Here is a 24,916-nt window from a genome sequence, read left to right as displayed (position 1 = left end):
CCATCGGTCCAGTGTTCACTGCAGCACAGCTTTCTTTCTTTTTTTCATCTGTTGTTTGACCTCGCTGAGGACAGAGAGTGCTTAAAATGCAGACAGTAGTGTTGCAGCTTCCGTGTTGAGTGTTTTTCTTTCTTTAGCAGACGGAGAAGTTTAAAGCACTGCGGCTTCCAACATTCAAAAGTGTATGTTATGTGCCGCAAATCCATGACTCGTGGTATTTTATTAATTGTTGCCGGGAAGGTAACAAGGCTTAAGTAGTAATATAAAGAAGGAGGTGGTTAGCTTTCAATAACTGTTAGTTCTGGTTATAACGGGAGAAAAGATTCCTCTCCTCTCCTCTCCTCTCGTTGCCATTTACTAAGCCCCCCCTTCCTCGGGCCTGTTGGTGTTTTTGGATCTGAGAGAAGCTTTCGGCTCCGTGCCACAGCAGAGAGGCATATTCATACAATGGAGTCCTTCCAAAAGTCCTCCATCACTGATATACTCACATACGCAGGCTCACACTCCATCAAACCGTCCCACTGTCACGGGCACACATTTAATTATTCAGTCCCTAATTATCTCGTACACCCGGTTACGTAACTGAGGTTGCTTTTGTGAGTGGAGGGAAGAAGGGACTTGTAAGGAGAACTTGCCGGAAGAGCCGAGTTTTTGAGAGAATTTCATCTGGCCTCGCTGCTGATGCAATTTCTACGGAGCATCTGAAACTGCTGGAAAGACATGGAAATAAAGCATATCTAAATCTACTTTAGATTAAAAGATGAGGCTCTGTTCAGATCATCCCCAAACACACAGCCATGTGTGTATTTAAATATCCCTTCATCACTGTAAATTAATGCTAGCTGGCGATGTTTGTATTTCCTTTTCCTTCTCCCTTTCTATGATGACTTATCTGTCACACCCACTGTTCCTTAGTTTATATAACTTCTTGTGTCCCCTCTCTTTTCAGTCAGCACAACTCTTTGTGCAAAAACTGTTCATTTTTAATCGGGAACTCAGCTAAAGAGCAACACCACAAATTACTTCAAGGTACGACTGTCAGAAGGTCTCTATTTCTGATGTTCACCATATGTCACCATATGTTTATATGTCTATAAAACCTATACTAATCAACAACTTCATATACTTTGGCCCTGGTGGTCGGGTAACATGTCGTTTGAACTACTAAAATATGAATACCCCAGCCTCAAGAGTCCATATTGGTCGAATACAATGTGTTTGTTTGTCTGTGATTGCATGTAAATGTCAACAAGTGCTTGTCATAGAGTATGCTTAATTAATCAGATTAGTGAGAGATAATTGGTGAAAACAAAGCCAAGTGTGACACGAGTGCAGGCTTTGAATGACCAGTCACGACCAGTCACAGTCAAATTTAATCACATATTGTAAGGGAAAACTGCACCAACATCAGCTTCACCTCTGTGTATACTGGGAAAAATGTGTTACATGTATTTTTGTGAAATACATGCATCTTAGTAAAGGTTTACTTTTTGATGGATAGCACACCATGACCCCACAAGCGCTCAGCATACACTAACATGCAGTCACATGATTAATGTTCATGTGCACACACAGAAACAAACAATCCACTCAGTCTTTTTTATTTTTTCACATGTTGACATTTACAGCAGTTGCATGTGAACCTTGTGAAGCGTCACCACGGCATCAGTTTACCTCGGGCTAGCCCAGGGCCTGCGTGGTGTGCGGGGGTGGGGCTGGGAACATCACCTTTCATCAGCAATGGCCACAGTGCCCATCCTTAATGTGTCTAAACCTATCTGGGACGTGACTGAATACTCTGCGTGCCTCTGACATCATGGAGTTTCCACTGCTGCGCTTGTCTCACCTCAGAGATAGCAGCTTTGATATTTCACACCGCTTGCTCACTCACAGGGGTTCCCCACCCACCACCCCTCCTGACCATAGATGGACTCTGGAGAGTCGCTGTTTATGTGGAGAGGGGTCATCTGATAGCCCAAAGGTCAAACCTCCAACAGTGCATGTTGTATAAAGGTCAAGGAGCTTGACTGTAATCTAATTAAATTACTATACAGGAACCTTAAATCTTAGCTGACGTTTTTGTTGTGAGGACAGGCTGCTGCTATATTCCAAATAAGGATGTGGTTGTGCAATGTTGGGCACCTTTTTGAATAAAGTATCAATGTAAAAGAGCAACACTTTATCGATGGAAAACAAGCTCATGCAAACATTGTATGTAATCATTAATGTACATTTCTGAGTTTATATTTACCAGTGGATAGTCTGCTGTAACCCTATCCGATACGCTTGGGCTATAAATGAGGTGAGCACTCACATGGACAACCAGCTTGATGATTTACTGGAGCAAAGTGTTGAATGGGGTTATTTCTCGTGGACAGTTTCAGAAATATCAGCAGGTGTCAGTTCCACTTTTAAAAATGTTTTCCATTAGAATTCTAATGTTTGCTATGTAATCATGTCCATTTTGTATTTGTATGACATCAACTTTATAGATTGAATGATGTACTAGCTTGTTGGAAAAATGCATTTTAACAGTATAATTAAGGGAAAATACTTTCTCCTGTTTCCGGGTGCTTGGTAAGCCATCTGTGTACGAGCAGCAGAGGAATGCTGCGTTATTCTAGTGGCTTACCTCTGAGGCGTCCTTTCCTGTGAGCGACTCGTGTCAAGCCTTTTCTTGAATACCAATGGTTCGTCTGGTCAGTCTTGCAACCTGATACCATTCTTGGACGGAGCATCTCTGAGTCTGCAGGAAGGAGCCACTTCTATGTTTGGCCAACATTCCTCTCTGCACTAGCAGCTGGTTTTTGTCTTCTCCTATTTTAAAAGAAACCTTGTTTGTGCAGAACTTCCTGTATACATAGACATGACCAACAAACACATCAACTAACAAACAGTTTACACGTCACAGCAGATGATGGATGTTCAACACAATTTATTTTGGCTGATTTGTTATGAGCGCCGATGATACTTTATAGGACCAGGACTCACATTTTCCATCACATACACACAGCCAGCAGAACGAGGTGATATGACACTTCTAACATTAGTCTCCTTCTGTGCCGCTCAGGATAATCCAGTTAGGATGCGCTATCAGGAGGTTTTAGCTCCCTTGCTTCCAGCGAGAGGAAAAACAGACTCCTGGCTCCAGTCGAGCCTGGACTGGCCCAGTATCCTGAATAAACCTTTTTCAGATAAATGCATGTTATACTGACACTGTATGATCTCCCCATACACAGACATAGACTGACATAAATGCAGTAGATTCAGTCAAACCTCATTCTTGGGATGTGTGTGTGTGTGTGTGTGTGTGTGTGTGTGTGTGTGTGTGTGTGTGTGTGTGTGTGTGTGTGTGTGTGTGTGTGTGTGTGTGTGTGTGTGTGTGTGTGTGTGTTGGTGTGCAGATTAGTTGTTAAGTGTGTGTTTGTGTTTGTGTGTGTGTGAAGGTCAGAGGTTGCGGGGGGCACTAGCTGATATCCCTGACCCAAAACGAGAGTAGTGTTCTTGATGACAGCCTGGCAACTATAATTGTCGTGACAACCTTCAGGAATGAGCTGTCATGTGGCACTTCTTCCTCAGAACCGAGGGCAATGGAAAAAGAAAACACACATTCACATTCTCTCTCTCACAAACACACACACACACACACACACACACACACACACACACACACACACACACACACACACAGCTGTGTCAGTGGGGGGAACCCTTCTGAAACAATGTCGGGCACGCTTGGGGATTTGAGAGTGCAGGTGGGATTTAACTCTCTGCAACAAACCTGACGCGGGGCCACAGACCCTCATCACCTCACTACTCTGAATTTCTGACCTGATTGTCCTTGTGATGCCACCATTTTTTATGGTGTTTCTGACCCTTTGTGAGATATGAGAAGAATCTTCAGTGTGCCTATAAATCAACTCTGGTTTGCCAGTCTGCCTCTTCTCAACGCAAAACATATTTTCCAAAGCTGTTGCTTGTTTTTGGCATATGTAAAGTAAGATTAAGGTTACCTAAAATAACCTGTTGAGTGTGTGTGTAATTCTACCCTGAGACATTCTCTCATCTTCCAGCCCTCCATAAAGAAAGCCGGATTTGAGTGTGACAAGCAGCGCTGAAATATTTTCTCCTTGTTTTGAAGCCAACATCCAGGGATAGCCATCACGGGACCTCCAGCGCTCTGATGTCTGGAGCACACACACACACGCGCGCGTGCATGAACAGCTAAAACACTCTATCACTTGTCGAGTGTATTTGGCACAGGCTTGTCTTGCTCTACAATGTTTTCATTTATTTGTGGCTGGTGTTGCTTCTCTCCATGTCACGTTAGTTCTGTTTTCATAGTACCTATATCTGCTGCATTTCGATTATTTATGCATGTCTGTATGTGTGATAGACCAATACCCGTTATTACAAGAGTACAACATACATGTAAGGTTTCTACATGCTGCACAGAGACTTAAATGTGTTGTTTAGGGTGTGAGGCTGCTAACTATATTGGTCTTACCCGTTTGCGCACACACACACGCACACACGCACAGCTTTTTTGAGGCCGGTAATTAGTCGAATAACAAGTGATAACAAACGCCAGCCACACGTTTCCAACAGAGGTGCCGGTGCCAACATGCAGCCGGAAGTCACAGCCCCACCCCCTCCCAGGAGGATACCCTTAAACACAGATGTACATGCACATCGACTTTCAAGTACAAGATAACATGAGCATTTCTAAGGCTAACGAACATGATCTTCCCCTTTTACTAAAAATTATGTGCATCAAGATAGAGTGAATGTCTTCTCCATTTCTTCCTCCTACTCAGTCCTTCCCCTTTTTTCTTTTGCTTGTCTCCTCATCCTCCTCCTCCTCCTCCTCCTCCTCCTCCGTCTACACAATCTATGAGTCATCTGATCCAAGGGGTGAGATGCAGCATTCAGTAGATTATTTTCATCTTGCGGTGCTACACGAGAGGCAATCTTCACGTTTCTTTTGTCGTCTTTCATCTCCCTCCTTGGCTTTCATCCATCAGTCACCCGGTGACAAGCTACAAGTTGAAACCTTGTTGCTTGTGAGAGATTTTGTGCAGTCTGAGGTCACGTCAGAAAAGGCTGCTCCCCCGCTGAATGCACTTTATATGAGCGCCCATATGGTCCTCTGGAGTGGGAAGTTTCCATCTCGGCTCACGGTTCATGATGGAACGGCAGCTAGATCAAATGGAGACTGTGTGTGCGTTGGTGCCTCATCAATCACAAGAGGTGGTCCCAGTCATAACGGTCTTTATTGCCATGATAGGAACTTGCTGCTTAATCATATGTTGCTGTATTGATCACACTATCATTTACTAAAAACATATTGGGGATTTGAGTCATCAGAGACGACATATTGGTGTCAGTCTCCCTCTCTCTGCTCTTCCTCTCCTGTTTCCTCACCACTTCCCACGACCTTCTTTCCTCTTCCAAATATGTCTCAGGTTCACTTTTCCTTTCTCTCTTATTTCTTTTCCTTCAGGTTGTGGAAACAGCAGTATGAGCGGTGACATGTACAGTGCCGGCTACCACTCCATCACCAACATAGACTACTCCTCTGTGTGCATCAGTACGATGAGGGCCAAGCACAGCGGCTGCCTGGGTATGACCTGGCATCAGATGGACGTGCGCCAGCTCTCCTTTCCCGATGCGTCCTTTGATGTCATCATAGAGAAGGCCACGCTGGATGCCATCATGGTGGTAGAGAAGACGCCCTGGGAGGTGTCCCCTCAAGTTGCTGTTTTCATTCACCAAGCACTCACAGAGGTATTGTTATAATTCTGTGAATCCTGATAAGGGTTGAATATTTATTGAATTGAGATCACAAGTGTTATTGGAAATCCTTGCCAATAATGAGTTAATTTAGCATAAGCGCTCTCATGTTGCAGTTGTGCTCCGTGTCATTGTGTTTACGCTCTGAAACAAAGATGCCAAACTTCAAATATCATTATTAGAGTAATGTAAGCAGCATATTTTTCAATGGGGTTGAATGCTAAAAGTTGCGCCTTACAGTTCAGCTGTGTTGGATAATCAAGCAGCACTTGGATGAAGTCTTAGAAAAAAGTTTTATATAATTGTTTTATTCTTAATCAATTAGAAGAAACCAACAAAACATATTGAACATATAGGCCTGTATTTTCATCATGCCTCTCCCATATTCAGGCCTGTGATTTGGTTGGACTGGATGGGACATTATGGACAATAGTTCTTCTTAACAGCATACATCAATCTTGTTAAAAAACAAATGCTCAGCTCTTATCAAGTCAGATTCAACAACTCCCATAGTCGGTTTAACTTCTATGCTTCAAGAGTTGGAGGATGTTTTTCTTTTGGAAGACTGGCATTTATTTTCTTGAGGAAAGCAGCTTACATATATTCTGTATATTTTATTGTCCTCTACCAGTCAGTATTGTACAAACTACCAGCGTCTTTACATGCCTATGATGATTTGAACACTCTGCTGCAGTAAGAGTTCATCTGTAAATTACTTCTCCCTGACAGTGAAATCGGTAATAGTGGCACTTTACATTTCCACTCCATCTCCACAGTCCATCAGTTGACGCACATGACGTCCAGTGCCTTTCAGCTTCTGGCTGTAGCACTAACCAGCACTGTTCAATGTGACAATGACAATGTTTTGCATTAGCCATGCTTGACCTTGACACACTAAGACAAGAGAACACTTATCAACTGAAGTAGGTGACTCCCGAGCTCTGAATGTGGAAGAATTACTCATGATGTACTCATTGCATTTGGAGCACTGCTAAATGAGTTATAATTCAAAGTTTAGTTTGTAATTACAGGTGTAGTGTATACACAGACTGAATATATAATTACAGTAAATACATTATGGGAGAAGTCAGATAGTTTGATTCATTTTAATGGAGGCAGGGGATGTAGTGCAAATAATGCACTATAATAGTGCTAATGTAAACAGGGAAAAAAATACTGGCTTTTTTACCTGATATTTTTTTTAATATACATACATTAAAATAATATGATACTTTTCAGTTGAATATTCTACTGAAAATGTTGCAGTTATTAGGCTGCCAGCATAGAGTTTATGCTGATGATTTGGATTTGGCATTACATGATGTTGTGTATTAGTGCCACAGACTGTACATAGGTGTCACCATGATGTCACCCATTGGTTTGTGGACTCCTTTATTTGAAAAGGAATTGACAGACTAATCAGTGATAACATTACATTATAATAATAATATATATTTTTAAAAGCTTTTTAATTCCAGCCATATTTGAAGGTGTAATTTATTTTTTTCAATTTTAGTTTAATTAACTAAATGAATTTAGTTGAAATTCACGTGTATAAGAACAAGAGACGGTGCCTTGTACTGCAGTGGATGCCAATTCCTTAAATGCAATGGACGTCGACAACTGTCACTTCCACCCCTTAAAGTGTCTGGACATTTGAGAGCTTCACAAATCTGCGCTTAGTAGTCAATTAAAGCCCAAATGATGTGCTAGTTGGATTTAGTTTAAACGTTAAGTATTTCTGTGCAGTCACTTACACTCACCTTCTAGAAGTCCCTTTTAAAATAAAGGGATAGGCATGATGCATCACATGCATTTATGTCAGGCATCCCTGGGAGAAGATGAGGCCTGAAAAATATGATGATACTGAAGTATTTAAAGGATCTTTTGATCACCCCAAATCAACTGAGGATTTAGTGCTGCGAGCCTAATCACGGACCTGACTCTCGACTAAACAAAGGCATACACTGTGCTGTATACAGGCCAAGATTTTATGGATAAAGTCTGACTATAGCAACAGACATGCACAAAGAGGTAGACAGTGTCCTGAGTGTTTTCCTCGAACAGAAGGAAGTCTTAAAGAAGGATCACTGAGTGTGTTTGGGGCACAGATGGGAGGATTTGACATCCCTTCAAAAGAAGTGTCGCTGAACTCACGAAGCAGTCCTGATTGAAAGCCATTACAGACTTGAGTTCCTTCTCAGTCCTCATCACCTGCTTCCCTTCACACCATCTCTTCTTCTCACGTATGCCTCTCACTCTGTTTTCCCCTTGTTTCCACTTATATTTCTCTCACCTGCTCTCAGCTCAGGGCTGTGCAGAGCTGGTAATGTGTGTTTGTGTCATGATCTCTTGCTGCTGCACTGCGAGTGTTTTTCATCTCGATGTGTGCAAATACCGGGGTGAGTGTGTAATCACAGAGAAGTTGATAGCTCTCTTCACTGGTGTATTTTTTGCACATATGGTTACAGAAGTCACGACTACTGTATATGTGTGCGTTATGCAGAAATGTAGGAGGCGCGTTCAAAGCCTACTTTCGTTTCTTGCAAAAAAAGCATTCTTATGGAATGATAAAAAGAAAAGGGGACAGATGAAGGGAGACGAGGAAGAAAGAGAAAGGTGAGAAGGAAAGAAAGAAACTGAAGAAGCAGGGAAATCGCTTCTGACGAATCTTTTGCTGAAAGAAAAGGAGGAATTGAAAGGAGGAGATTGAGGAAAGGGTGAGTCTGCATGACAGCACAGGAAGAAGAGAAAAAGGAAGCCGACAGAAAGCTAATGAGTATTGCACCAGTGTGAGACCGATGGGAAGAGGAAAAAGAAACGCACACTATATTCTAAAATATGCCCTGTAAGCGTTTCCTAACAAAATACATAGTGTTTAAGTAAAAACCAAGAAATATACACATGACAATCAACAATCTAAAGCACTTATCAGCATTAAAACAAACTGTGCAAATCCATTAGATAGCATGGCACGAAGCCACAGAACAAACAAATAAAATGCACCAGAATATGCAGAACTACAAAAATGTCCTCACAGAGTCATCACTGGAGCCTGTCAAGGACAGACTCTATCTAGAAACATGGAACAATAGCTGTACCAACAAATACAGTTTTATTTTTGTTACAAACACACACACAAACAACATCTCACAGCAGAGGCCTTGGTGCACTGAGGTGCGAAATTTATTTCACAGCCTGACATGCTCTGTGAATCACTTTTACTGTTGCTATGGAGACTCTTTTATTGGATATCATTTCAGACTAACACTTTTAATTGCTAACCTTTAGTCTTGCTCAAAGAGGTAAAGATTAGTCATTATTAGGCAAGGGCTAGTTATCTTAAAATGTTTTTCAGTTCTGTTTAAGGTAGTAAATATAAATCAGTGGTTTAACATTAAAAAAATGTTTTATGTACGTGAAGGTAATACATTTTACAGTGGAGGTTGTTGATAATGCAAGGTCTAGAATTTTAGCCACGTTTATAAGTTTGGTAATTCTCCATATTGTCAGTATATTGTGTGCAACATATGAGGGAAACACTTTAGAACTGAGAAAGTAAAAATGTTTTGAAGAGAGTTGTGTTCTGTTAAGACCAAATGTGTTAGTTTGGTGCCAAGAAATTAGAATCCTCCACGCTACAAATTATAAGTCCATGGGGACCTGCTCTGTTAGATCAATTCAGACTCAATTCAGGACTTCTTTAAATCAAACATTTTATTTCTGGTCTTTGGTAGAAGATCGGAGGTTCACTCCATGGCTTCTCCAGTCTGAATGTTGAAGTGTCCTTGGGCAAGATACTGAAACCCGAATTGCTTCCAAAGGTTGTGCCGTCGGTATGTGTGAAATGAGCTTTAGAATAGATCTTGATGAGCAGGTCGTAGCTTGTATGACAGCTTCTGCCATCAGTGCATGAATGTGTGTGAATGGGATAAATGCTGGCATGTAGTATTTAGTCACTGGGATGTAGAAGTTATAGAGTCCTTCTTGGATAAGGTCTTGTGGAATTGAACAGTTGGTGTTTGTAAGGTCTAACCAGACAACTGTTAGGCCAGCTTTCTTCAGCTTGGCCTATCAAATTGTTTGGCCATTGGTTCCAGGAACCCCTGAAAAAGCCTGGGATACCACCCTTCTGGGTGGATGTGTTGCTGTAGTGGTTCTGCATCATGTAAGAAGTCAGCCTTCTTACAGAGAAGAACATCTTGCATTCCACTTTCAGGAGGGAGATTGTCCTCAACAGGTAAATTGTGGAGGAACCATACTCCTTTGGAACAAAGCATCTCTTTGCCAATGTCAAGCTTGATGGACTCGTGCCTTTGGCCCAGGTCTTTCTCATGATCTTACACAACCTCTGGAGACGTTTAAGGCATTTCTTGTAGACCTTATGAGAAATACCGCTTTTGGCTGGGCCAGCTGATGCTTTGGCTTTTTGGATGAGGTCTTGGATTTCCTGCCACATGGGCTCCTTCAAATTGGTTTTCTAGGTTTGCGGACATTCTGTTCCTCATGACTTCGGGGGTGCTGTGTGCATCCCGCAGGAACTACCTCTGGCTTCAAACTGGATGGAGCGCCAGATCTGTGTTGGCCGGGGAAAGTCCCGGTGAAGCTGTATGGGTCTTAAACAAACTGCACTTGCCTTTTCGCTTTCCTCCGTCTTTGCTGTCAAGATATGCTTAAGTCATTGATACCTTTATTTATTTTTTCTGTTTTTTTCAGATGCTTTTCTGATGATCTAGAGACCATTTGATCTTCTCTTTCGTGACAAATAGATTGTGGTAACCAAAGGTAAACTCACTTGGGGGGGGTTCTCTGGTGTTGATGTGGCTGAAGTGCCAAGAGATCTTCTGTTCCGTGGGGTGCGCCCTGGTTGGACAAACCCCACACTCCTAAGGTATCCCCACTTTCAATGGCCTAATGTATTGGAAAACACTGTATACCCACCTACCTATCATAACGAGGATGTCATGACATCCTCGTTAGCTGGTTTAATGCATAAAGTGAGAAACATTCATTGACATTGATTGGTTGTCCCTGTCTCCTCCTGTGGAGAGTTCTCCCGTGCTCCATTACCGGGAAGCTTGGATGCCTGCCGGGAAGACGGCCCCAGGGGAACATTCATATTAGGACACACACACACACACACACACACACACACACACACACACACACACACACACACACACACACACACACACACACACACACACACACATACATGGCATAACAGTCACACACACACACACACACACACACATACACACACAAACACACAAACAGCTCAAGTCTTATTTCTCAGAGCTTCTGAAACCTTTTCTGGTAATGCTCACATAACATATATTTGTGTGTGTGTGTATGTGTGTGTGTGTGTGTGTGTGTGTGTGTGTGTGTGTGTGTGTGTGTGTGTGTGTCTTTCTGTCTGTCTTGATGTTGGCATGTTTTCATTGCTTTTTGAACCTTTTGTTCCAGGATAAAATGGATTACACCAATCCACTTATTGTCTCTCTCCCTCTTTCACTTTCCACACTCTCCCTTTTGGGCCTCACCCCGTTCCATGTTCTTGTAAAATGTGAAGCTTGAGTAGAGAATGAAGTGCAATTTACAGACTTTATTTAAAAGCTGACATTATTCAATTATCAGGCATACATGTAAATAGTGGGCTCCACTTTCTTGGCATTGTGATCCTGAACTTTGTTGTGGTTACATTGCCACTGAAAATGTCTGCAGAAAAACATAGGGTGTATATTTCATCCACATGATGTGTTGTGTTGCCAAGGCACTTTCAGACGCTCAGTTTGCAACTTTGCGCTCGTGCAGTGAGAAAAAAAGGCACTGATTCCATTAGTGGCTGTGCTTCAACTGTTCAAGAGACTAAGATAGCCGACCAACATTTCTGACATGTTATATATTCATCTGAATATCTGACGGCCAGTCGGGAGCAGTTTATCGGTCCATGATTGGCCCTTGCTTCCACTTGTGCACTACATGGCACACAACACCAGACAAAGCTTAAATTTGGTCCGCCTCCAAAATGAGTTGTGTGGCTAAAGAAATTGGGTCAGAAACGGGTTCAATTCATACCACGTATACCCAGCTTTATTGGATAAAGATTTGGATTCTGCAGGTCTATAAAAGTTTAGGAAGGAAAAAGTCCCAGAAGCCATTGTGATGGAGGCAGTGCGTCGGTAAACTTAAAAATGAATGTCCATAGCAGCTGAAATATATTCTTTACATTACTGCTTGTGCGTTTGTCTTCATCTACAAGCCTTGTGAACCCTTTCCTTCCACATCTGTTTTGCCACATATGCACATTTACATTCTGTTGTATTCTTTTTATGTTAATGTGCATCGCCAAACTGCAAATGTGTGTTTGTATGCTTGAGTTTGCATACCTGCAGGCTGCTATGCAGGTGTGTGTGTGTGTGTGTGTGTGTGTGTGTGTGTGTGTGTGTGTGTGTGTGTGTGTGTGTGTGTGTGTGTGTGTGTGTTTATTGTCATGCCTGCATGCTTTTGTAAAATGTCGGCTTCATTTCGTGCGCATACCACCTATGAGTTGTGTGAGTGTATGTGTGCGTGTTAGGGTGCTAGCCCTGTCCTTTTCAGCTCCCGCAGAGGAAAAGTAGAGCAGTGGAGCACACGTGAGGAAGACAGAGGGTGGGTGATTGCAATTCTGGCTGCGCATGTGTATAGATGGGAGGATGAAAGACAAGGTGCGCGAGTGCGTTTGTGTATGCTGGCAGAGCAATGTTGTATTCTTTTCTTTTTTTAAGTGCTTGTGCATTTGCTTCTTGTGGGGCTTGTCTTCCACATGCTTTTGTGTGGATCTACCAAATGTCTGTGTGTGTGTGTGCATTTGTAATCGCAGCACTGCATCTATTTGTGTCCTTACATGTGTTTTTTGTGTACATGTCGTATGCGCTTGTGTGGATTGTGTGTCAGGGGATGGACTGGTGAGCCGAGGCCTCCCGGCTCTCCAGAGATTTTCACACAGCTCAGGCATAATTCTCTGCACGTGCTCAGTCATACACACACTCACATTGGCAGATGGACCGCCCCACACGTACAAACACACACACCAACACTACCGTCAAAACAACACATACATGCACTATATGATGTACATATTTAGTATATGCTACAGTAAGTATATAATACAGTTCTTCAAGTAGAAACCAGACATTCAAGTAGTTCAGCCAGTCAGCTTTTCTTTTATACATTTTTTTGTATTCGCTCTGTTTGAAATCATATTTCACTGTGTGAAATGGATTTGAGCGACAAACACAGATACACTTGTTGTCTGAGGATCATTAGATAATATTGTTGCAAGTCGTCACATTCCATAAAACATCTTTTCTCATTTACTTCCCTCCCTTTGTACAGATTTTCTACATATTCCCTCTTGTCTTCTGTCCCAGTTTAATCCAATGCCCCCCCACACCACTCCCTCCTCTCTCTGTACTTTTCACCTCGTGCTCGCTCTTTCTTTCTGTGGATACTTTTGTTAATCCAGCGTTAAGGTTCGTCCAGCTGTGAATAGGGAAGCCCCCGGAGCCAGACGCAATCCCTCTGTTCCCTTTTACACACACACACACACACACACACACACACACACAAACACAAACACACACACACACACATACACTCCCCTCACTCTCTCAAACTCGCACACAAAGACCGCCTCAAGTTCCCTGTCTGCGTGGATATATTATGTGCCCTGTAATGTGCTGACGTGCGTTGGCAGATGCAACTGTATTAAATATGATAGTCATTACTAAATCTTATAAATGTGACTGCATGCTTGAATGCAGAGAGCTCAATTAATACTTACTTGATGCATTGAGACACCCACACACACGGTATTATTGGTTTAAATGTATTATGTTGCTGATTGCAGTATTACCAGATTTGTTCAATTTTTTCACAAGGCATACTGTACAATATAATCTGTGCTCGGGACAGAGATTATAATCTATAAAAGATGCCCTTTAAAATAGGATGGTTCCTGTGCGCACAATACTGAAGGAGAATGTTTAAAGAGTAGAAGAATTAAACACCGAAAACACACTGAGAAAAAAGGGAGGAATACGGCAGAGCAGGCTGGTATTTACATAAAACTAAAGGTGTTATTTTGCTACGATATGAATTTAACTAAATTTTTACCACACAACAAGTAAAGAAAACACATAATACAGAACATACCTGCAAGGAGCCAGTCTAAGTAAACAGGTGACAAACACACACACACACACACACACACACACACACGCACACACGCACACAGAATGTCCTTACCAGTCCATCGTTGCCTAGGCGACTGGCATCGACTACAGAGCACTGTTCCTATGGAAACAATAGATGCCTAAAGGAGGAAGATCATTAATTGGAATTAGGGAATATCGGAGAGAGGGATGATAAAGACACAAGGGACAGGAAGACAGAGAGGACAGGAAAATGAGGGAAAAGGTGTAATTTAGCAGAGCTGTGGCCCCTTCATCATTTACTGTGGATTTGTTTGTTTATCCAGGTGACACACGATAAGCACAACCTGGAAGGGAGGTGGAAATCCACATTATAGTAAATGTGTGGAAAATCGTATTATGCCAGAGTGAGGTGGAGTGGAGTACACTCCTTAAAGAAGGTTAGTAGACCACGCACATCTCCCAGGTGTGTGTGTGTGTGTGTGTGTGTGTGTGTGTGTGTGTGTGTGTGTGTGTGTGTGTGTGTGTGTGTGTGTGTGTGTGTGTGTGTGTGACTGCGACTGCACATGCTGGGATGTTTTTATATTCCTGACCTTAATATACCGTATCATTGTTCGGCAGTCCTACCTGTTCTGTCGAAATTACCCCTTCACCAACACAACACGTCATTTCCCAAATGTGTTCTTTAAGATTTAAGATTGTGTAAAAATAGATATTGTTACAACCTATTTTGCCATGTGATGCATAGTCAGTGTTGTTGAAGCTTCGTCTCTTTTTTTTATTTTTGTCTAAGTTGTCATTCTCACAACTGTTATGTTTATCCATCATTTTTTTCAGTTTCTCTGATACAAATACGTGGCGGTGACCAGTATCTTCCTGGTGTCTTCACTGGTTGCCTGGCAACCTATTGATTTTACAATTCCATTTTTGTACGTATTAAATAAACAGGAGAATGTGTTTTATTCGGAGGTGCTGGTGCTCAGGTTTCCTCTGGACAGAGCCAGGCTAGCTGGATCCTCATGTTTCCCGTCTTTGTGCAAAGCTAAGCTAACTGGCTGCTGGCTTTAGCCTGACTATTCACAAACAAGCCTGAGAGTAGTATTTATTTTTCATTTAACTCATAGACTGTTAACATTATATGCTTCCCGGAGGTTATTCTACATTTTAAGATGTTCCGGTTATTTTGTCCAACCCGCTATAGTTGCTGTTGTAATGCACGCCTTTTAGTTTCATATACTGCTAATACGGAAAGAAATTGGACAGGATGGGCGATAAGATTATTCTAGGTGTTACAAAGTAGTGCATCTCTGTATTCCTTTATTATTGTTATTCCTGAGTTTAAGAAGTATTAGTGGCACACATTCTATACTGTAAACATGCACAACTGAGTGTGATCACAGAGGGCCATACACATTTCCACTTACATCTCTGTTTCTATCTTACAGCCAGGCAGCTAAACAAAACCTTTGTATTATTTACAGGACGTGTGCCCTTCCCCAGTTGGCTGCAGTGTCTGGAACTTCTTTGATAGGATGCACTCTTCCTCTCCCTCTTTGCCTGCGTCCGTATCTTTCCTGCCTCCTTTGTTCTTCGATCACGGAGTGTTAGAATGCAGGAGAATCGATACAGACACTTTTCTCTCATTAAGGCCTTTCATAGTCAGAGAGAGGGAGGGAAAGAGGCTTGACTGAAATGCTTTGTGTTCCCCGTTTCGTTCTCCTGTTGAAAGTGATTATTCCGATTGAGGAGAGTTTAGGAGGTTGGGTTTGTTTTGCATTGATTCAATTTGACACTAGGGCTGCAACTAACGATTATTTTCATAATCGACTAATCTATCGACTATTTTTTCGATTAGTCGACTAATCTAATGACTATTTCCCATTAAAATGACTCAAAATGTTGGAATTTGAACTTCAAATGTATTTGAGTAACACAATCTGAACATCAGAACATCATTATAACAAATAAATTACATAGTAATACAAATTAAAGTGCACATATGCTTTATAAGTAAAGTAAAAGTACAAATACAGTTTTAAAAGTAACTCAAAATAGCAATCAAGCCTCTGAAAGTGCAAAATAACTGACATTCAAAGTCCAAAAGTAAAAACAAATAGTCCATCCTACCCGACACAACTAAAGTGCAAGGGTTTAAAAGTAAATCAAAATGACTTATTGCAGTCCCACGTATTGCTGCTCCCTCCTTCAGGGGAACACAATTTACACACGTTTTAAATTGTAATGCAGAAACGTGAGCATATTGACATGCTCTGGAGCAGGGGTGTCCACACTTTTTAAAAGCTACTTTTAAAATGACCAAGCCAAAAATATCTACCTACATTAATCATGCTATAGTAGCTGCTGGAGGAACGATGTTTGGACTTAATATTTTTCATGTGGGGAAAAGGCTGACTCACATAAATAAACTCTGACAGACACTTGTCAAGTTTCTCAAACCATGGCGCTGCAGCTTTGAGGACAGATCTGAGCTGATCATATCAACCATGGTCAAGCTCATTCAACAGATCGGTTAAAAATGCCAAGTCTAGCAGCCACTGATCGTCATTTAGTTGGTTGTATTCTCCATGTTTAACAACATGGTGAAACTCCTTTATCTCTGGACAGAGCTCTATAAGCCATCTCACATCAGTGTGCAGAACATCCGTCTTTGAAGAGCTCTGGCTCGAATAGACGATCTTCGATGCCACCTCCGTGATCTCTTTCCTGTTTAGCATTGTAGAGCATAATGCTTGTTGGTGTATTATTCAGTGGTAATTAAGGAAGTCGGGGAAACATCGTCCCCCCCTGCACTTAACAATAAATCCATTCAAGTGACCGACCATTGCGGGCGCAGCGTCCGTGGTGGTTGACATTAATTTGCACACCAGGAGCTGGGTTTTGTCGATAAAGTTTTTTTTCTTTTTTTAAATGGCATGCGATCTACCCGCACTACCTCTGCCAACGTATTGGGCACCCCTGATGTAGTGCATTGCAATGCCGAATGAAAATTACCGGTAGCTGTGAATCCTTTCATTACAAATGATGCGTCGACGACCAAAATACGTGTCGACTAATCGTTGCAGCCCTATTTGAGACCCCGTCATGATCATGTTTGTCCCTAGTTGCACATTATGGAGGATGTATTCTATATTTCTGTTGCACATGAAATATCAAGGCATCGTGCAAACATGCAGTACGGGCAGCGTGGAGGAAAACATTGATCTGACACAACGGGGTCGACCACAAACCTGTGTTTTCTTCACATTGCATGTGTGTTTGGATATCTGGTGAATCCGATATAGATGTGAGGCATCGTTGTGCATGTATGCGAAAGCAACTGTTTGTTTGTGCGTCTGCGCATTGGCACGTGTGTGTGTGTGTGTGTGTGTGTGTGTGTGTGTGTGTGTGTGTGTGTGTGTGTGTGTGTGTGTGTGTGTGTGTGTGTGTGTGAGGGTTTCTGGATAGATAGAAACCAGCCAACTGTGAAAGCGGCCTTTCTCCACACAGCAAGTCAATCCAGCCAGCAGTAGGGTAATTTTCTTTCCTCTATTTTTCCTCTCTCTCCTCTCTCCCCGAACCTTTCACTGTCCACTGAAAGCTGGCTCAGGTCGATGGCTTGTGATCTTATATCTGCCCGTCCTCCAGTCCCACAGGGGACACACATAGAAGACTCATAAGAAACATATGTATTCTACGCTGGCAGAGATCCACACAAGATTATGCTGGTTTAATTTCAAGTGACCAAAATTACCTCCTCATTTTTTAGCTAATTGAACAGTCAGACATCTAATCTAACAGCTATTTGCTGCTTAAAGGAGTGGTTGAAGTGGGGAAAGATCACTGATTTGGACTTCTGAGGCTTGACCCTCTCGCCAGAAATAGACTTGTTTCCTGCAGGTACAGACGGATCATGTTACTTACCAATTGTCAGCTGTGGAGTCCTATTAGGCACCACTTTGAAGAGACCTCTGAGAAAGCTTCTGCAGGCTCCGATTACTTTGTAAAAATTGTAATTTAGTTCGTAGTGTTCCTAGTATTACATATATCCAGTTATAAGAAGTGTGTTGTTTTTGTCAACATAGTTAAAGGTGCTAAATAAAAAACTCTGAGGACACCTACAGCGTCCATATGGCTCTCAGCATGGCGACGGCTGAGCCGGCAGCTTGCAGCTATCAGTGCCGACAAAGTTGACACTGTTTATATGAGGGGGATCCGGAGGCTGGGTGCTATATTAAAGGTGCAACATACTAGATTCAGAGCATTAATATTGCAGCAAACAACGGTTTGCTTTGTGAAGATATAGTGGAGTACTGTCTAACTGAGCCGAGAATTAAGTTACTCTCACTCTGTGTGTGTTGTTCTCAGAGCCGTGCTGGCTGTGCATGCTTTTAATGCGTGTGAGCATCCCCTCACTAGCAAGCAACTGCACCGCTCTCATACGACGGTTGCACCAGCCGATAACACTGTCCCGACCGATGGCGGTGGCGTGGAAGCTTAGCTCCCCCAGTACCCCTTCAAGTAAACGCAGTAAGCTCCGTCTGCACTTTTGCCATATAGCGCTGTTTGCTTCGAGCCGTCGGCTTAGCCATTGGCTCAAATGTTCCAGGATAACTTTCATTATTAGGTTCATTAGAGAATTTTGCTTATAAATATATATATATATATATATATATATATATATATATATATATATATATATATATATATATATATATATATATATATAATATGTACTTTTAAGGGGGGGAAGCGTTATTAAGAGGAAAAGTGGTATTAAGATGAAAAAAAAGATCAATCACATTGAAGAAAAAGAAGGACAATAAAAAGGAAACATACTTGGAACAGAAGATTAAAGAACTACAGAAATACACAAATGAAATACAAATTACAACTGAATGAACACACAAACAAGAACAACTAAATTCCTCATACACAGTCTAAGATACAAACAGTTTGAATACAGTAAAAAATCTGGGGAAAACTTGGCCAACCAAATTGAGTGACCACCCTTTGTCTATAATCTTATCTCCTCCTCTTTCCTCTCTTTCTCCCCTCCCTCTCATCATTGCTGCATGCCAGACACCCTCTCCACTCCAGGCCAGTGTGTGCTGCCAGATGTGCAGGGATCCCACTGCTGAACAGCTGGCCGCTAGTGCTAAAGACACACGCACACACATGCATACACCATGGACGCACATAAAAACCTCATGCATGTTTCGGCACATAGACAACACAGACGTAACCTTGTGCGCTTCAGTGTCACAGCAACAGATTTGCAGACAGATTTCTTTGCATTTTTTGCGCTGAGAAAATGTCTTTCAACATTTCTCTTTCACACTAAACTGCTTCTTGACAACCTCTAGATAATTATATATGTGTTTAACTGACACCTCTAATGCTGAAAGAAGCGGGACTATCTGACAGTGACTTATACATCCGCAACACAGTAGCTGCCAGCAGCTGTCTACGGGCTTTTTGGCAGACACTGTACATGCAATAGTGTGTATTTGAAAAAAAAATGTCATTATGGTTTGTGTTTGCTAACAAAGTAAAGCGATGAAATCATATGTCAATCAAGTCCAAGACATGCTATTACTCTGGTGCCAATAGCTTGAGCAAATCTAAGAAACAAGAGTGTATTTTATGTCATTTAATGGCCTTAGATATTAAGCGTTAAATTGCACATTTTAAACGACTTTATTGTATTCCGAGGCTTCATTAATTCTGAAAGTTGTTTAATGTTCAGAGTCTCTCCTTTTGCAGATGGCTGACTCACGTTTGAACCTCATACAATTACGTTGGCTTAATGGCCTTGTCACAAGTTCATGAAGAAAACATTTTTCTTCAAAATAATTTGCCACTGTTGATGCTGATACAATTTTTAAAGCACATTGTCATCAGATCACAAACACAGATCATTAACATCATAACATCAGCTTACATATGACGGAACAGGTAGATGGAAAGATGTCAGTTTGCTACAAACAGAGACTTGCGATATCAATCGAGCTCTTGCTTGCTATTTTTTTGGGGGGGGGGGTAGTTTTATGTTTCATTGGACAGAAGTGGAGTTATGTAATGCTCCCAATCAGTTAATTAAATCGCCTCCTTCAGTTTCATCAGACTGAAGTCATTGCAAACCTTTTATCCAGTCGTCCAAAGAAACAGTAATGCCAGAGGCAACAGCAGAGCGCAGTTTGCCTCATCTCTCCCCCTCTCTTGGTTTGACCATCAGATGTTCTCTTTGCTCATTCCTCCTTTTTGCCACCTGTCTGTTCCATTTTAGATCTGGTTCCCAGTTGGCAAAATGCTCTGATTTGCTAAACTCCATCATCAAGCCTTGTATCTAATTGTTCTTTGTTATTAGCAAAGAGAGGTATAGAAAAAATTTAGCTAGCAGACTTCTCAATTTAAATCGATGCTTTTGCCAGGTAAAGTTACTGATCCCAAACAAGATTTAGTCCTGCATGTAACCCCCTGTAATATTTTCCAAAATGTCAAACTTTCTGTTTAAAATCTATATTTAAAAAGTTATATCTACAGGTTGTAACATTAATTAGACTGCCTCTAAATACTGTAGTGTTCGGCAAGATATTCAGAGGAATTCGGATTCAATACTGGATTCAGATTTGCTCAAGTGCCCTCAAACCCCAACCCTGCATGTGAATCAATGCTCATTGGGAGAGCACATACACGTCTGTACTCTAAAAGTAAATGTATTAACATTCTCCTTGTGTGTGAAGTTAATAAATCACTTCCTGTTTACACGTTTGCTTTCAGCTGTATTTACATTCCACACACTTGTGTTAGTGTTGCATCCATAATGTAAAAGATCCGACTGAACTCCCCGGTGCAGTTTGTAAGAGCGATTGAGTGAATATGTGTGCATCTGAATGTGTGCATGTATGCGTGCGTGCGTGCGTGTGTGTCCATCTGTCCGATGGTGCTCCCTGCCAGTTGCTGCCCATATTGTCTGTCACTGACTTTCGTACACAACATGCTCCAAGTCTCTCTATGTGACAGCAGTTAAATAGACGAGCTCAGCAGGCTGCAGTCCAACTTCAGCCAGGGAGCGATTAGAGCGCTCGATGGAGATGAGGAGTGCGCAAGCAGATATTACGGGAAATCAAATGTCGTCCAAAGGCTGGCCCGTCTGTAATTTCTGGGAAACTGCCTTTTATCCGGACATCTGCAAATGTTTGTGTTCGGCTCGTATTAACCTGCTGCCAGCGAGCGCTGCTTACTTGTTATTTCCTCAGTAACAAAACAAATTAAGTTGTTTGCCACTTACCTCTCTTTACTCATATTATTTGTGATCGAGTCTGTTTGTGTGTTTGTCACATGGCCGATGGCTGTTATCTTGAAACGGTGATTCATATAACTTCCTCGAGTGAATTGACACATGCAGTCACACACTATTTGTATTCCCTCTATATCATTAGCACTCCATGCAGAACAGGAACGCTCAGCCAATACCTGAACTAAGACCCTCAACGCTTGTACATCTTATATAAACAATGAGGAGAGTTCAAAATGTCCTCGTCCTGAATCTCAAGATTGGTCCTCAGAAGATAAGAGGAGTAGAACAGAGACGGGGAGAGAGAGAGAGTGCGTAACTGTGTGTGGCTGTAGTGGCAGCCATCAGCCATCACAGTGGTTATGTAATGTTTGCTGTATAAGGCCAACAAACCAGTGAGAGGAATGTAAATGAAGCTGCTTTCTCCTTTCTCCAACGTGGAATAAGGTTCACTATCATTTGAATCCCCAAAAACCCTTGAATGAACTAGCCAGCCGTTGTCAGAAGGGATGTAGGTTGCAGTGAAGTTCTGGTGACTCGTGAGTTGTTTTGGCGCGTGGATAATACTGCATGTCAGCCCCTCTACTTTCTACTTACTTTCTATCCATTTTGTTTTATCTCTCTCTCTCTCTCCCCGTTTTTATTTTTTTGCTTCTCTCTCTCTCTCACTCTCTTCCTCTCTCTCCTCACCTCTCTCTTCCTCTCGAGCAACAAAATCTCCACCACCCGACTCCCTGTTCCAGCGCCTGTTTCCATAGCAACAGGTTACCATGGAAACTAGGTGACAGCGCAGTGCTTTCCATCGCGCCATCCGCCGGGCAAGAGGTGTTCGAAAAGGGAAAGTTTGTTTTGTCCGCCTTCTGTTTACCAAAAACAAGATGAAACTGCAGGTTTTGTTTTTAGACTTTTAATTTGCATTTTAAACCTTCAGAGAAACGATTATTATATAAGGGATGTTTACATTCATACAATTTGAATAAACTTTGAGTATTTATGTAATTTTTTAATTCTTAAATCTTATCAGCGATCTAAATATTCCAAGGAAGCATAAATCTTGAGATGTAGAGGTTTTTCATCAGGCTGTCAGTCAATCGGTGTACTTTCAAGGTTCCTGAATCTCCATTAATACAGTGTTTGAATCGATTAAATGTATGCCCATTGTGTTCACCTGACTTTTGTACAAAACATAACATCTCTGAATTACATGCTGACCCACTTGCAGAATTCCAATATGCCCCTACTATGATATTTCCCTTTTCTCCCATCTCTCTCTTTCTTCTATCCAATGAAATCTTCAATTTCATGTCTGCGTAGTTTATAGAGACATCCCAGGGCTTGAAATAGGGCTGCACCACTTGCCAAATGATGCAATTATACAGGAAAAAGCAAAAAATGGACTCTGCTTTCATGTCACTTTAAATTTAGAAATAGACGAGAGGAAAGCGATAACAGCAGGGCGTTCAGAAGACAAAACTGCTCACGTGTAAAGGGAGGGGGGGATGTTTTCCTGCCTTACCGTTATAATGCTCCAGAGTGCTACTCTGTACTACTACTGTATGTGGTCAGTTTGCTCTGACATGTACAGTATGGATATGAAAATTAGGAATATTTGGAACCGCCTGGCCGTGTGAACGCCCCTGCCTGCTATGGGTTTTGTTTCTAGCCAGATTATTGCTCCAATACTTAATTATGAAAAACAACAGCCTGGGGCCACGTTGAATTTTCACAAAACAATCACAGCTTCTCGGAATCCAAGTTGCTCATCCAGTGCGGGATCCGACGAAGAGAGAGAGAGAGCGAGAGAGAGAGATGGAGAGACAGATAAGCAGAGCACAAACAAACGGAAGGTGCGACAGAGTGATGGAGAGACCGCGTTACGCCTTCTGCCGAGGTGGTATCGGCTCTTGCTACTACCAACAATTTTTGTTGTGCTATCGTGCAAAATGTGTTGCACCGATGTGCACAAATGAGTCGGCTGCATCCGAACTGCAAAGTCAAGCTTGTACAGCATGGAAAGTTGAATTATCTTTTTCCCAGTCAAAGCAGTACTTTATATCAGAGGTCTGAGGGGACCTGAGTGGGCGAGCTTCAGCCCACCCTGCTCCTTCTCTCCAGCCGACCTGGGTGGAGGCATGTGATTAGACGCTGTCTACAAACGGCATATTCTGCCTACAGGATCTACTGCCGTCACAAAAATAGCTCCAAAAATAATAGCAACAGTTCACCAGTACTTGGCACTATTGAGTGAATGTTGAATTGAATGTGACATTTTAAGGTTGGACAAAGCAGCTCAGTGAGCATTAGTCTGGTTGTTGTGGTTACTCACTGGATGGGCCAGAAACAGTACGAGGAATGAGGTGGATTACATTTTTTCCGAGGCATTTTTAGTCGCTCAGCTTGTAGGCTGTTGATGATTTTTATTTTTTTTGGTTGAGTTGTTTCAAGCTTTGATGTGCAGTGTTACTCTCTCCAGCTTTGATGCCGGTGGCAAGATGCGAAGGGATTTGTTTAGTCCCCTTTGGGATTAGCTCTGGGAAAAGCACTCTTGATGTTGTTTGTCATTACTGTCCATAGAAATCAGGCTAACATGCAATGGTGAAAAAAAAAAAAATGCAGTCAGTTATAATAAAGACATATCTGCTACATGCTACTGACATCAGAATCTGATTTTAAATTAAATTTGATGTTTTCCTACATAAAATGACGTTAGTCTATTAACTGTGTTGTATGTACACTTTCCATCACCAGCCGTTCGATCATAGATTTACATACTCCAATTAATATTTCCTGGATTTTAGCACAAGGCCACACATGATCATGTTGATCCTCTGAAGTACAGAGGAGCTGTATACAAGTAAAGGGAAGTAACAAAATGAAAATTCTCCAGTTACTAGACGCATATCACAGTTTGTTCTTGTTTACAAAGTTACACAAGTTATCGGAAATCTAGCACAGCTGTGGAGAGAGAGCACTTACGGTCACAGAACAAGCACCCAGCAGCAGCAGTGGCCACTCTGTTGTTTTCTCTTTGATTGAAAAACAAAGCAGAAAAGAAATTAATTATTGTTTTAAAATCCAACAATAAACAAGTTGTGACTGTGATACAGAGTTAAATCTATGCTTCGTGAATTTCAGTCTAAATTCCAAATATCTGTATTTAGGCCTCAGGTGCATCTTCAGTATCGAGTGCCTCTCTGGCTTTCCCACAGCGCTGGTGCATTCCAAAATTAACCTGATTCATATGGTTTTGACACTCATCATACATATACACATCTATACATTCCGTGGTTGTTGCCTTTGATGGGAATTGTGAGTATTTTTCGAACTGGGTGTTATTCTCACTAGTGTGTTCAGATTGACTAATGGCTCATTCTAACTTTGCATTTACCAATTGTGTTGCAGAGATTTAAGAACCAAAAATGCATTCATTGGCAAAACAATATGGTTTGGGAAAAGCGGAGTGAGCCATATTTCCTTATCAAAATAAGCATAGAAATCAGCCCCATGGATTAACAATTGTAGCTAACTGCATAAGGATCTACTGCGGGGGCTTGGAGGCTAACCAACCCAGCTGCCTATTTATCTGCACACACAGGTTTGTCCCTAGAACACTAACGTTATAAATAGTAAC

General features: G+C 41.8%; 1 protein-coding gene across 1 annotated transcript in view; it reads left to right on the top strand.

Moving 5' to 3' along the window:
- The window catches only part of ece2a (endothelin converting enzyme 2a), a gene marked incomplete at its 5' end in the record, with an annotated part of 66,956 nt that overhangs the window by 28,350 nt on the left and 13,690 nt on the right, over positions 1–24,916 (top strand). Inside the window, one exon of the mRNA XM_079217136.1 lies at positions 5,504–5,787. Within this exon, the coding sequence (XP_079073262.1) occupies positions 5,504–5,787 (284 nt within the window). The remainder of the gene's footprint in view (positions 1–5,503; positions 5,788–24,916) is intronic.

The sequence above is a fragment of the Taurulus bubalis genome (genome assembly GCF_910589615.1).
Source record: "Taurulus bubalis genome assembly, chromosome: 1".
Lineage (NCBI taxonomy): Eukaryota > Metazoa > Chordata > Actinopteri > Perciformes > Cottidae > Taurulus > Taurulus bubalis.
This window is presented reverse-complemented; position numbering and strand designations above follow the sequence as displayed.